The following is a 12,972-nucleotide window of genomic DNA, read 5'->3' as shown; positions in this document are numbered from 1 at the left end:
TTGCACACATAATTTTGAATAAAATAAAGGCTCGTTCTTTGATCTGTAAATGTCAATGTACCTCCAAGCACATGCAGTCATTCTGCATGAGAGAGGGGGAAAAATATATACATCTATTAGATGAAACTCCTAATACAACGAACACACTTATTTACTCAATATAGATTAAAAATAGGAGGATTTCTTTATGTCCTCAGCCTTATTGCAACCACCACAGTAGAAAAATCTGCTGAAAGGTAGCACACATCATGGTTTCAATTATACTTTTTTTTTAAGTTCTTGAAGCAGCACATCCTTTAAATAACCTACCCCAAGAAACAATCTACCCCAATAAAGCTAAAACTTCAACAGAATACAATATATACAATTGTAAACTCATAAAAACAAACTTCTGAACAAGCTAGCACTGCGACAAGCTTCAGGTTCCGCATTCACTGCTGCTTTTGGCTTTTCACTTTGGAGCAGATGAAGGGTCTGGTGCACACATCCAGCAGAGAAAGTCTCATCAAGCAATAAAAGAAGCATTATTCTGGACCATAAGTTCTCCAGAATATTCACGAAAAGTTCTTTGGCTTCAGCTCTGTAAAAGGCATCAAGTTTGTGTTTCATTTTCATTGGGGATTTTTCTTGTGGGTTTGTTTGTTTGTTTTGCATTAGTCTGTTCTGCAACTTCAGATTTTTTTCCTTATCCAAGCAGATGTTTCTTTAGAAATTACAACACATTATTTTTTAGAAAGTCCGATTTTAGTTTCACCAAGCAGAGACTTGGACTTCTTTAATGTTAGTTTCAGTGGATACAGTTGATATGCATATTAAAATTACTGAAATGTTTGTGAGTGTACAACATGTCCAAAATCATAAATTCATGCGTTTGTCTTGGATTCTAGATAAACATTTTAACATTTTATAGTAACACACATTAAAAATTAATACTTTTTTGCAATTATGTATCTAATTGATAGTGGGAAGGTAGAACCCTACTTTGTCATCAGTATGTTCTTGTGTCATTTTTCCATATGCAAAACTAATGCTATTAAGTATGTCTCAATATCTTCAAAGATCATCAGTAAAGTGAAAATGGCTACTTTAACTAAGTCTAGGTTTTTATTATAATTGTGAGACAGACATAGTTCCAAAAAGCAGCAAAGTATTTCAATTACATATTATGCAAATCATCTGCTACCGGTCCAGTGGCATCAGCACTGCCAGCACCTAACTCCATATGCTCTAGATGGGAATGGAAGAAATCTCTACCCTGTGTTTGAAATCATTGTGAACATCTCCCATTACGCCCTTCTCAGAAATCCAGGTAACCACAATCATATATCCGGTTTATTTTCCCCCTGAAACTGAAGATACTACACCTAAAAGTTAGTGTCTCTAACTCCTAAAAGGAATTCCCATCACTTCTCTCACTACCACAAAACCATGTTCTTCTCAATTTCATCACTGGTGAAGAGTCACCACCATTGCCAAACTGTCACACAAACAAACATGCTTTCTTTAAGCAATACAACTACAAAGCAGGAAGAAGAACAGCACAGAAGGTGCTTCAGCTGAACAAATTCAACCATGGAAGCAGCTATTCTAGGATTCTAGGAAATTGAGCAAGAATTTGTGCTGCATATAAACATTTCCACTACTTCCTCTCCCTAAAATTGAACCTAAATTCCTGTGTGCTAACTCCTTTAAAGTGCAAATATAGATGACTAACCCTCATCCAATTCTCCAATAGGAACAAGACACACCCCTACTGTCATGCTCACATTTTCTGACAAGCTAGAAAGCTTCAAAGCAACAATAAGTGACACAGAAAAAATACTTTTATTTTTGCTGAATTCCTATGAGGGGATTGATTTTATTGCTAATTTCAGCTAGAGATATTTGGCTAAACAAAAACTTCACAAAATTCCTTTTTAGGAACTTTAATATGTGATAAATAATTCTACAAGTAGCTATATGCTTTAAGAAGTTATTTATTTTTTTAATCAACTTTATTAAATGCTAGTTTTTGAATGGAGAGACTAGCATTTCTTACAGGTCTGTGATAAGGAAGGCCAAAACCACTGAAAGCTTGAAGTTCTAAAGGGATTAAAATAACTTCTGTTTTTTTTGTAAGGTAGACCTGTTTTTATTAACATGAGCTGTATAAGGCTTAGGAGGCTGTGCTATACAACAATATATTTATTATACAGTGATACCATATGTATTTTTATTTCCACCATTCTTTCATTCTGTAGTAAATTTTATACCCTTATGGTGTCCCGAGAACACTAAAATTGGAAATAACGAATTAAGAACTAACCAATATTTTCAAATGGGACTTAGTTCTATTAGGAATTTAATGTGTTTTCTGTGATCTTCTGGATGAGGCTCAGACAGGTCACCGATAAACAAACAAATTCATCATGAAAAAAGTACTGAAGACTCAATTTAGTGCTCTGACTGTGCCAAAAATGCTGTGCATACTTCTTATGATTGCACTTTTAAAAATTAGTGTGGAAGAACTGGAAAATATTCAGCTAAACCCCACAACATTAGAGTAATTTTAGTAACTTCCACTAGTGAAAGACTTTAGTAATCAAATTTCAATACTTAAAACAAGACTTAGAAGCAATCTGATGAATGTCAAAATACAACTGTGTATAATTCAATCTGCCACACACATCACATCAGAACTACCAAAATCAGATCACTAAGTTATTTTTTTAAAAGAAAAAGTCTTCAAAACCAAACCAACCAAACAAAAAAAAAAAAAATAAATGCCAATAACACACACACCAGAGCTTGGAGAAAGAGATTTCATAACCATGTTATACAGAGCTATGATGGCAATTGTGTAAATCTGAGTTGAAAAACTTGTATGTAAAAAGGAAGTACACCAAGCCTCTTAACCAACAGTAAAGAGGAACAGTTTCCCATCGTTAAAAAAAGATTGCATTGAAGAATGACCAATTCCTCATTACTGCTTCTTACTAGGAAGTGACTCCACAAAGAAAAAAGGGCTAACTTCCCTGCCAATTTCCAAATGTGCACTGAGAAAGTGGTACTACGTAGCTTTCAAATGGGAAAATATGAAGTTTATAAATTTGAAAAAAAACCAGCATTTTCATAAAATTAGCTGAGGAGATACAAAACTGTTGATTCCTGGAAGCATCAGTATATATGGCATTCAGGGACTGCTGCAGATCTACAGACTGACCCAGGCAGACATACACCACAGGGGTTGACAAACACAAGAAATACTCCTGGATGGATAACACTCCTGGAATAACCTACTAGGAACACTGATGCAAGCAAGATTCTTTAAATTACATCTCACTTGGCAATTCTTCCTTCCCAAATCTGGCATATTGAGTGAATTAGAACTAGAAAGTTACTGGAAAGTTTTGCAGACTTCCAGAAGCTTAATAAAGGAGCCATTTAAAAAGTCTCTTATGCAACTCAAACATGCATGAAATGTTATCAAGGTTACTGTTACTTGCCATCACCACCAAAACTCATCCATTTCTATTGTTCCTACAGATTTGCAAATACCTCTCCTGTATTCTTGGTGTCCAATCTCCTTTACATTACACATTTTATTAAACCTTTTTTCTTTTGCAGGGCATCTCTTCAAAGACCCACACCAAGAGGAGAGTAGAAATGTCCTCAAGGTTTCTTATGTAGTTGTTCACTAAAGGGAACAAGACCAGAAACCTGTAAGAAAAGCCTATATGTAGTGGTGGTTGTGAAGCAAAAGCAGTAACATTCAGAAAATCATGGATTCCCATGAAAATGGCACCCTGCTGCAGGACCAAACGCTTCACTCACTCATGGCACGCTGCTGCCTGGGGAGTTGTGCTGCTGCCAGGAAAATGACTTGCAAAAGGATGGAAAAAATGTAGAAGTTTTATTTTGAGTACACAAACAACTGACTTCTCAATTATTTTGGCTTCCTTCAGATAAGGTTTCTGTCTGGCATGACAGAGATGAGCCAGCAGGCACAGATCATCTTTGCTGCAGACGGGGAAACCCGTGGAGCTGCATTCAGAGGCAGCTCTGGAGGTGGTGCTGGCAAACACCCACTCCAACCAAATGGATATGGGAATTCCTTTCCACCCCCCAGCACATGGGAAGAATTATATTACAGAAAATTACTGTTTAAAAGATGCATGCTGGAGGTCTCTTGCTTAGTAAGACTTACTCAAAATGCATAGAAAATACCCTCCCCACAAATGAAATACTGTAAAAGGAAACTAGTTTAAGCTTCATTATAATGAATGAAGATGAAATTTTAATCACAGGCATGGAAGCTGGCTTTTGCCTTAAGAATAGTAATAATTACCAGATTTCATTCAATATGAGCAAATAGAAGACAGCAATTTGAAATGGTCAAGTTACCATTAACGTTTTACTTGCAGTATCACTCAGTTAAGACAAAAAAGGGAATGAGAAGATGAATCATTTAAAATTCTCAATAGGTGGCCTATACACTGTATTTCCATAATTAAAAATACACTGTTGTAGCTGAGTATTCATTAGACCTCACTCAAGAAAGAGATCTAAGATGACACAACTAGTATGTATCAAACAGAAAAATGACAAAAAACAGACATCAGACATCAGACATCCATCAATTGAAGAATTACAAGACTCAAGGTTCCTCCAAATAATTTAAGGAAAGTTACAAGGTAGAGAAAATTCCCTGATGTCAGGACTAAAAGAAGACATGATAGAATAGAACAAGCCCTTAAAAAGGCAAAGACAAAGTTAACAGCGTAGAAAAAGCTATTGCTTTGTAAAAAGGTATAGGATGATTCTAAAGTATCTCTTTAGAAATTACTGGGGGTCATTTGAGATTTTGGGTGAGCTGTTTTTCAGTCCACAAGGAACTGATTTAATGAACATATGCTAAACAAGCATTAATCAGCATTTTAATAAGCACCCAACACATTTAGGAGAGCTGTCTCTGAACACATTTGATTTTTTTTTTTTAATGACAAAATAAAATGGAAATTCAAGAAGCCTTAAGATATTGATAAAAATGGGCTGATATTTTAAAACATCAAACTGCCTATTCTAGGTACCCATATGTCCATTAACCTTCCACCAACCCCAAGCCAAAAAATGGTAAAGCTGATAGACTATTAATAAAATATTCAAGGGTTGAGATATAATAAATGACAGTCAACAGTCCTGGGAAAATTAGTTTTTAGCATCAAACAGGCATGACTTAATTCTCTGATGAGGTTATAAAATCTCCCGATAAAGCAACTTCAAAAAGATAGCAAATTTCCATGGTGTACTTCTGGTGTTTATGTGTACAAGACACCAACATAATTTGTGGCATAAAGTTTATTTAGAACACAGATTAATGCCAAAGATGAACAACTATTCAGATGATGCATCTTCAACAGCAAACGAGGGGAACTATTAATTAAATAGTTATAGCTCCTACAGGGTCTGCCACAGTTTGAACTATGGCTGGCACTTTACATATTTATTGAATATAAAAATATAAATCAAGCACTGGTAATTACCATGGATAAGCACAAGAGTGGCAGATGATCACACAGACAACACATGACATCATTTGCATGATAACGATGCTTTCAGACGAATTATTTTTTTAACACAAGGAAATGTAATCTATTAAAAAAGAGGCCGGGAAAAGTGCATCTCCATGGGAACAACCATTTGCTTGAGTGACACAAGTACGAAAGGGGGTGCAAGTATGTCACTGGAAGCAGCTATGAGGTGGCTGTTTCTCTCCTGAGATTTCACAAGATTGATGATTAATTATTGTCAAGACTATTAAGTGACTCTTTGTTGGGTTTTTTTTAAGTTCAGTACCTGATATTTTGGCAGTAGCTTCAAGATCAAAGTTGGAAACAGATTTGATTTAAGGACTAATACTCATGACCACCATTGCCAACTGTGCTGGGTTAGGAGGTATTTTAATGAGACTTTTGTGATCCTTGGAGACACAGACGTGATGATACATTAGACATATTTGTATGAAGAGAACTTAAGAACTTGCTTCACTGGGAAAAGCAAAACTTTCAAAAGTTGTTTCAGTAGATGAAGCATCAGTCTTGCAATTTGCAAGCCTTTGTTTAAAAAGAAGGAGTACATTTTTTATGGCCTCTAAAAACAATGGATCCCCTAAGGAAGGACACATGCTCTGCTTGTTCTGAATGAGAAATTACAGCAAGACAGAAAAGGCTTAAAGACTATAGTTTAGTTGAGGACTCTGATTCAAGAAAGGTAAAAAAAATTGTACAGATACGTGGTGCACAGCACATACATGTTTCATTATGGTAAGGAGTTCACAGCACCTAAACTCTTAAAAAAAGAATACTCTTAAGCACCAGCTCTTGTGGGTGGATGTTAAGAATACTCTGAATCCATTTGTGAGTTAGGTATGCCTTAGGCAGTTTCTCAGCGTCACAGGATGTACTAGCTTAAAAGAGCATGAGACTCAGCAGGTAAGTGTGGTGATAGCACACAAAAAGCCAGACTTCATCCTAAGGCACTTTCCTCCTCAGCTGAACAAACACACAAAGAAAACCATTAGAAAGGGAAGAGGGAATGCCTAACTTGTCCTAACAGCGCTTCAGAAGTTAAAAACCTGTGCAGGTGTGCACAAAGGGCTGAGCCTTGGAAGATGGGACACCTAGGGATAGCTCAGCCATTAAACCACCAAGCTTTTTGCTCACGCCTTTTCATCACTCACCACCAGAGTGAAGGGAAACACCCTGCATCGTGCAGCTTTTTTAAGACTGAAAATAAACACACGCATAGGCTAGGACACACCTCTATTCCTTCCCTTAAATAGATTTCTGTTGGACATAAATAAAAATGAGTTTATATCAAGCAAATATTGCCCACATTTTACATGAACACTTGAAATACTATCCCAATAGGACTGCAATCCTTTCCTAATGTACCTTTCAGACAAAATATATACATTAAGTTTATGTTTTAAACAACATAGATCTATATAAAAGGAGCTTAATGTCACAACTGAGACTTTGATTTTAGCCACACAAGTCTTTGAAAAGGCATAATCCCATTTCCTGGCACTGTCATCAGTATATTCCAAGAGTATCTGTAGAAAGGGCTGTGGTACTAAATATTACCATGATAAGTTTTATGATAACCTTGTTTGCCTGCCACCCATTCTCTAGTCCCCAGTTTCTATGCACATTATGGCAGCTCAGCAGTGGAAGACGTGGTAATGAAGGAGTGACTAAGAAATAAAACCTGTTAGAAACAACATTGGCACAGGATAATCTCTCACATATTATTTCCATGTTATTTTTAAGTAAACTTTTTAACTTTCTAATAAACCAGATCCTAATTTTTCTATTGAAGAGTCATGCTGTTGACAGCAGTCTGCAACAGAACATATTTTCCCTATATATGACTTCATAAAACACAGGCAAAAAACCAAAACAGAAGCAAAAGAAAACCCCTCAAAACACTTCTAATGTGCCTGTTTCTGTTTTATTCATAACACCCTAAAATACCACTAGTAGCTTTTCCTGGCATAAAACAACAACTTATCACTATGTTTATAACCTTTTCTAGCCATATGCAAAGCACTTTTTAATCAGTCTTTAAAAATCAAAGCAAAGAAAAAACATTTCACTTAACTTTCAAATAGATTTCTTTAAAATGCACAAAATTTATCAAAGCTAGATTATTTTATATGTATGAGATACTGTTGTGAAGACTTTACGTGCAAGTATAAAATAGAATACATATTTAAGGACTTGAAAGTAAACAGAACATCTCAGACCACAGAAACTTAACTCCTGGCACTATACATAGCCACACTGTAAAATCCCATTCATAAAGTAATTCAGCTTTGGCTGTGCTGAACAACCCAGTTTACATCCTTCATCTTTCAAGTGAGAGGAGCTGGCATGAAAAGAGAGGATTCAGCAGTTGATATGTGTATGAAACTCACAGTTCTTCAGCCACTGAAAACATACAACCTTTGACAAACAAACAAAAGTAACATCTTTTTCTTCTGGATGTAATGCAAGAAAACACATTACAGATTTTTACACATGATCCTCCACGCACACCCACTCTCTCTGCCTCTCCCTCCCTCAATCATCTGCCCATCATGTCACCTCAAGCTAAGCATAAAGACAATCCAAACAGGCATGTTACGAAATATTTATATCCATATTACATTCCCAACCTGAAAGTCATCAAGTCTACTAAATTTATTCCAAAATACAAAATTACTCACCCAATGTGTCTTTTAGATTTTTAACCAGAGAACCTTTCTTCAAGCTGTTTTTTCGCTCCACATAATTTGATGGCACATATCCCGTTTTGTTGGCCGCGTTTCTTACCCTCCACCATGTCTTAGAATCATCTAATAGCCAAAGACGCTCATTTTTCTTGATGTCAAGTTCTTGGTCCTGCTGTGCAGTGTAATCCCACTTTGCAATAACAATAACTTCTTCTGTCATCTTTCATGGAGTCCTTCTGCAACAAAATATTAAAACATTATCCTGAGGAAATTATGTCATATAATGCTCACTCATTTTTTCCCTTGAATTCTTCTAAAACAAGCAAGACAAAGGCTAGGGGAAAACGAGAATGCCATTTAGGGAAAACCCACTTTAAAAATAAGGGAAGTCATAATGACTTGGTTTTTCAGTCACTAAAATATGGCAATATCTTGATAGTAAATTCTAGTCATAATGTATTACATTCACTTCCTCAGCAAGTATACAAAATATGATATGGATATATATTAACAAAAGCTTATTAACAAAATCTGCTTAATTTTTGCCTATAACATTACAAAAGTATTCCACAAGTTCTGAGAAAAAATAACAGCATTCCAAAAATGTATTTTCCTTCTGCACTCATTCCACATCCTCAAACTAATATTACATATAGAAGTTTTCTGCATTTAAACAAAGTTGTCCATCTTCATTTACTAGAAAGTTAAAATATAATTCAAGAAGTAATGCAACCCAGAAGGGAAATCTGCCATCAATAAGAGGGTACTGTCTTTAGCAAGCCTTTGTTCGCCATTTTGTGCAGGCAGCACAGAACTGCCTTTGAGAGTCTTCACTTCCCTCTTTGTTCCCAGGAAGATCCCAGCTCAGCACAGTCCTGCACCAGGCATTAGTCAGTGGGGTGGAAAAGAGCACCCACTGGATTTCACTTCTTCCCTACCTGAAACACATCTAGAGTTCCATTAAGACTGAATGAGTTGTCTTTCTCTCACTTACCTGTAAGAACAATGATCTTTTTCAAAGCTATTTGTCAGCTACACAAAGACAGATGCCTCCACTTTTCCTACGCATCCCAGCAATTACCAGGAACAATGTAAGGCAGTATAATAGTGTACAAGGAAAAGTCCAATTCTAGTACCAATGACATTCAACTATGTTGTAATGCCAACTGAAACATGTTGATTTTACCTTCTAAATTCTGAGAAGTCATCTAAAACGTTCTAATTACTGCCATGGGGGTTGGGGGAGAGGGAGGTGAAGGAGGACAGAGAGAGTAGGAGGTGAGAACATATTTGGAAATCAATGTAGCAGATTTTGGGATTTTTAAATAAAAGGTGTAATTTCATTTAAACTACAGATTAATAGAAAAAGGTGCAAAATTACTTCAAATTATTAATGTCCAAAGATTTCTGTAATGCTTGATTTTGTTGCCTAAGTCTTTGAACCCTATCTTCTCTGATACCTGGCAGTTTATGTGACAAAAAGGTAATTAAAAACCAAACTTCATTCAGAAATTCTGCTCACCACGTAAGTTATATCACCTATATCCTCCTGCAGTCTGTAAATACACACACCAACTCACACACAGACTTCCCCCTTTAGCTACAGTACAAATTGTGAAAACAATTTGTGAACAGTTTTTATTCTCCAATTAAAAACCAGAAAGAACATACAGCAATTAAAACATTATTCAAATATGCATTTGCATGGCTGAGGTCCCCAAGATGAATTTAAAAAGGAGCTATGATGCTTTGAATAACTGAGAAGCATAATCCTTACAGCTCAAACAGGCTGTGACTTATGCAGTGGAACTGATAGTTTTACAATAAGTAAGTCAGTAACCATTCAACCATTTTCCCCCCCCTAAAATAATAATCCCATCTGACAAAGAGAGAGAAGAGCCTGAACTTTGGACCTCAGCCTTCAATCAGCTGCCCTGCTTTCTGACTGACATAAAATGGACAGAGAGCCTACAGGTCGATAAGCAGATGTAGCCACAGGGGACTACAATCAAACATGTTCTGGAGGCTGGCGGTGTCAATATAATCTATCTCTCCAATTTAGGTTGGCTTATTTTATCTCAGCAATTGTAAAATGGTCAATTCTTACTATTCCTGGGGACATGGAGAACGTGAAGAAATAGGACATCATCAATGCAGTTGGTTGGTGTTACAATTACATACGCTCCCCTTCTAAAAAAGGTTATTTTCACAATACAGGCAAATAAAAATTATAAATATTACATCATATTAATAATAAAAAACCCACATTAGGAATAATATTTGAGAAGTGACTGGTGCAAAACTATTAAACTCTTCCTATACCTCTGAAGAAAAAATTAATTTTAATTGACCCCTACTGTAAGAGTCATCAAGTCTTTCCCCACAGTGCTGGGCAAGAAGCACAGGAAAAAACTATTTACCAGGGCTGAAAACATCAACTGTAGCCCTCTGAAACTCACCGGGACAGGGGGCTCAAACCTACTCGATTTCTTAAATTCCCATTAGTGTAGACATGTAAAACTGTCACTATGCCTGAGAAATTATGTCATTTCACAAGCAGGCCCCTTGCAGATGCAATTTTGGCAGAAGTATTCAGATATAGAGAAGCCAATTTTCCTGAGCACCATGCTCACACTTAACCCCTTCCAGTAAAGTAGTCCAGGTTTTACTACATGTTTAGCGGCACAAGCTTTCCTTCCCAAGTGGAGACAGGATTTAGAGTCAAAATGCATAATGTAATTGCAGCTAAACATTTTTCTATTTAAAGCTGTATATGTGTGTATACAATTCAGTTGGGTTCTTTTTCTTTTAGTTTTAGCATTGTTCTTTTGGGGGGAGCGAATTTTGTTTTGTGTTTTGGGGTTGTTTGCTTGTTTTGTTTGTTTTTAATGTGGAGAAACACATTAAAGTTCTTAAAATAACTTTCTTATGATTACATCATTAGTCTGTCTCCATCAAGGACAATATGGCTCTTCCTGTGACATCTGCAGAGCTAAGATTTCCTAGTATGTAAATAAGGACACATTTGTTTCCCAGAAGGGAGGCTGTGGAAGCAATAGTTTTGAAATGCTTCTGCAACACAGCCATGTGCCAAATAAATGATTATAAGCAGACAACATAGCGAGATTTGGGGGGAAACAAAAAGAAAACACAATAACACAGCCTCCCAAAGCATCTGAGAGTACTATAAAAACTTGACACAGACTAAAAGCATGAAATTTCTTTAGTGTACTGCTTACATATTGCATAATAAAATATACCACAGTTCCCAAATATTTTAATGTCAACATAAGATTCCTTCACATCAAGAAAGTGAAAATCCATTACTGCTAAAACTGTTCAACTTTCTGTAAAGTTCCTTCTCAAAAAGCTCAGAAGTCCTTGTGCTGAAATACTGAGTGGGCTTCTACCTTAACGAAAAATATTCCACAACTTAAAAAGCACCAGTGAAAAGCTTTGAAGTACTTATGCAAGAAACTGTAATAGTCTTTTCTCCATACAGATGAAATGCAACAGTCTTTCCTTCATAAAATATTGTTTCACATAACCCTGGCTTTTACATTATCATATCAAGTGGTCATTTGCTTTACTTCTATGGCAATCCAACTTCCAACCTTAAAAATCAAAAACAACCCAAAATGAAGAGACCACGTTAAATGAGAGCAAACAGAACTCCATAACCCAGACCTTCAAAAGGCAATTCTTATAATACCAATACCCAAATCCAACTCTTTTTAGTCCAGCAATTTCTTTACTGCTATCAATCTTAAAAACCTAGCCTATTTTACCAACACTGCATTTTTGCTGAAATGTTAAAACTAATATAGTTTAGATTGATCTTACGTATTTTCAGCCACTTGGTTACTTCACCTTAGGTTTTGTTAGGAAAAAGGAAAATTCTGTCTCCAGTGGAAGCTGCCCCACTGCAGAAGCACACATGAAAATTTTTCTACACATAATTGTCCTTGGAAGAGAGGGCAAAAACTGAAAAATTGCTCAGCCAAGAAGGCAATGAAGAAAAACTCAGCCAAAGTTAAGACAGTTATGGCTGTACTGAAAGTGCTCAGACAGGTGAGGAACATTAACTGACCATATGGCAGAATAAATGCATACATTGGTGGAATATCTAGTACTGTAGCTTCTGTATGACTTTATGAGAGGAAAGTCCAGAAAGGAAAAGTTTATGTTCAATAAACTATCAACAATCCAACAACTTAGCAATGACAGGAAAAAAAAAAACTAACTAAATAAATACCTATGCCATTTTAAAGCCATGTTTAAAAGTGAACTGTGCAAGTAATATTTGAGATGATGGGAACTTAAACATAGAGAAGCTTAAGAGAATTTGCTCTAATGAGCTTGTAAATCTACTAGTGATTCTTTATGTGAAAGATTTATTCAGTTGATGTCATTTTTAATACCATTTCTTACTGGGCTGGGATTTCAATCCTCACTCTCTGCCCCTCCCCATATAGGACTAATGTATTTCTCCCACAATGACAAATAGGAAAGAACTATTATCAGCATGCCACTCGAACTGGAATCTTCTCCTATAGACTGACACAAGTTAACACTATGACTAGTTTAATACCCTGGTCCAGTGGGTAGAAAAGCAGCATCTTTTCTTGCCCTCAAGAGGAAAGCTAACAGTTATGTCAGGTTAGGACCATGCAAACAGAAGGTAAAGATGCAGTGAGAAAGGAAGCAGTTGCTCTCCT

The 12,972-nt window shown here is 36.2% G+C and overlaps 1 protein-coding gene across 1 annotated transcript in view; it reads right to left on the bottom strand.

The window, feature by feature from the left end:
• The window catches only part of NCK2 (NCK adaptor protein 2), an 83,869-nt gene that overhangs the window by 23,743 nt on the left and 47,154 nt on the right, over window positions 1-12,972 (bottom strand). The window contains exon 3 of the mRNA XM_062487927.1: window positions 8,249-8,490. Within this exon, the coding sequence (XP_062343911.1) occupies window positions 8,249-8,474 (226 nt within the window). The 5' untranslated portion in view covers window positions 8,475-8,490. The remainder of the gene's footprint in view (window positions 1-8,248; window positions 8,491-12,972) is intronic.

Source organism: Cinclus cinclus, chromosome 2 (genome assembly GCF_963662255.1).
Source record: "Cinclus cinclus chromosome 2, bCinCin1.1, whole genome shotgun sequence".
In the NCBI taxonomy this organism is placed as follows: domain Eukaryota; kingdom Metazoa; phylum Chordata; class Aves; order Passeriformes; family Cinclidae; genus Cinclus; species Cinclus cinclus.
The sequence above is the reverse complement of the archived record's forward strand: the minus strand, read 5'-3'. Positions and strand labels throughout refer to the sequence as shown.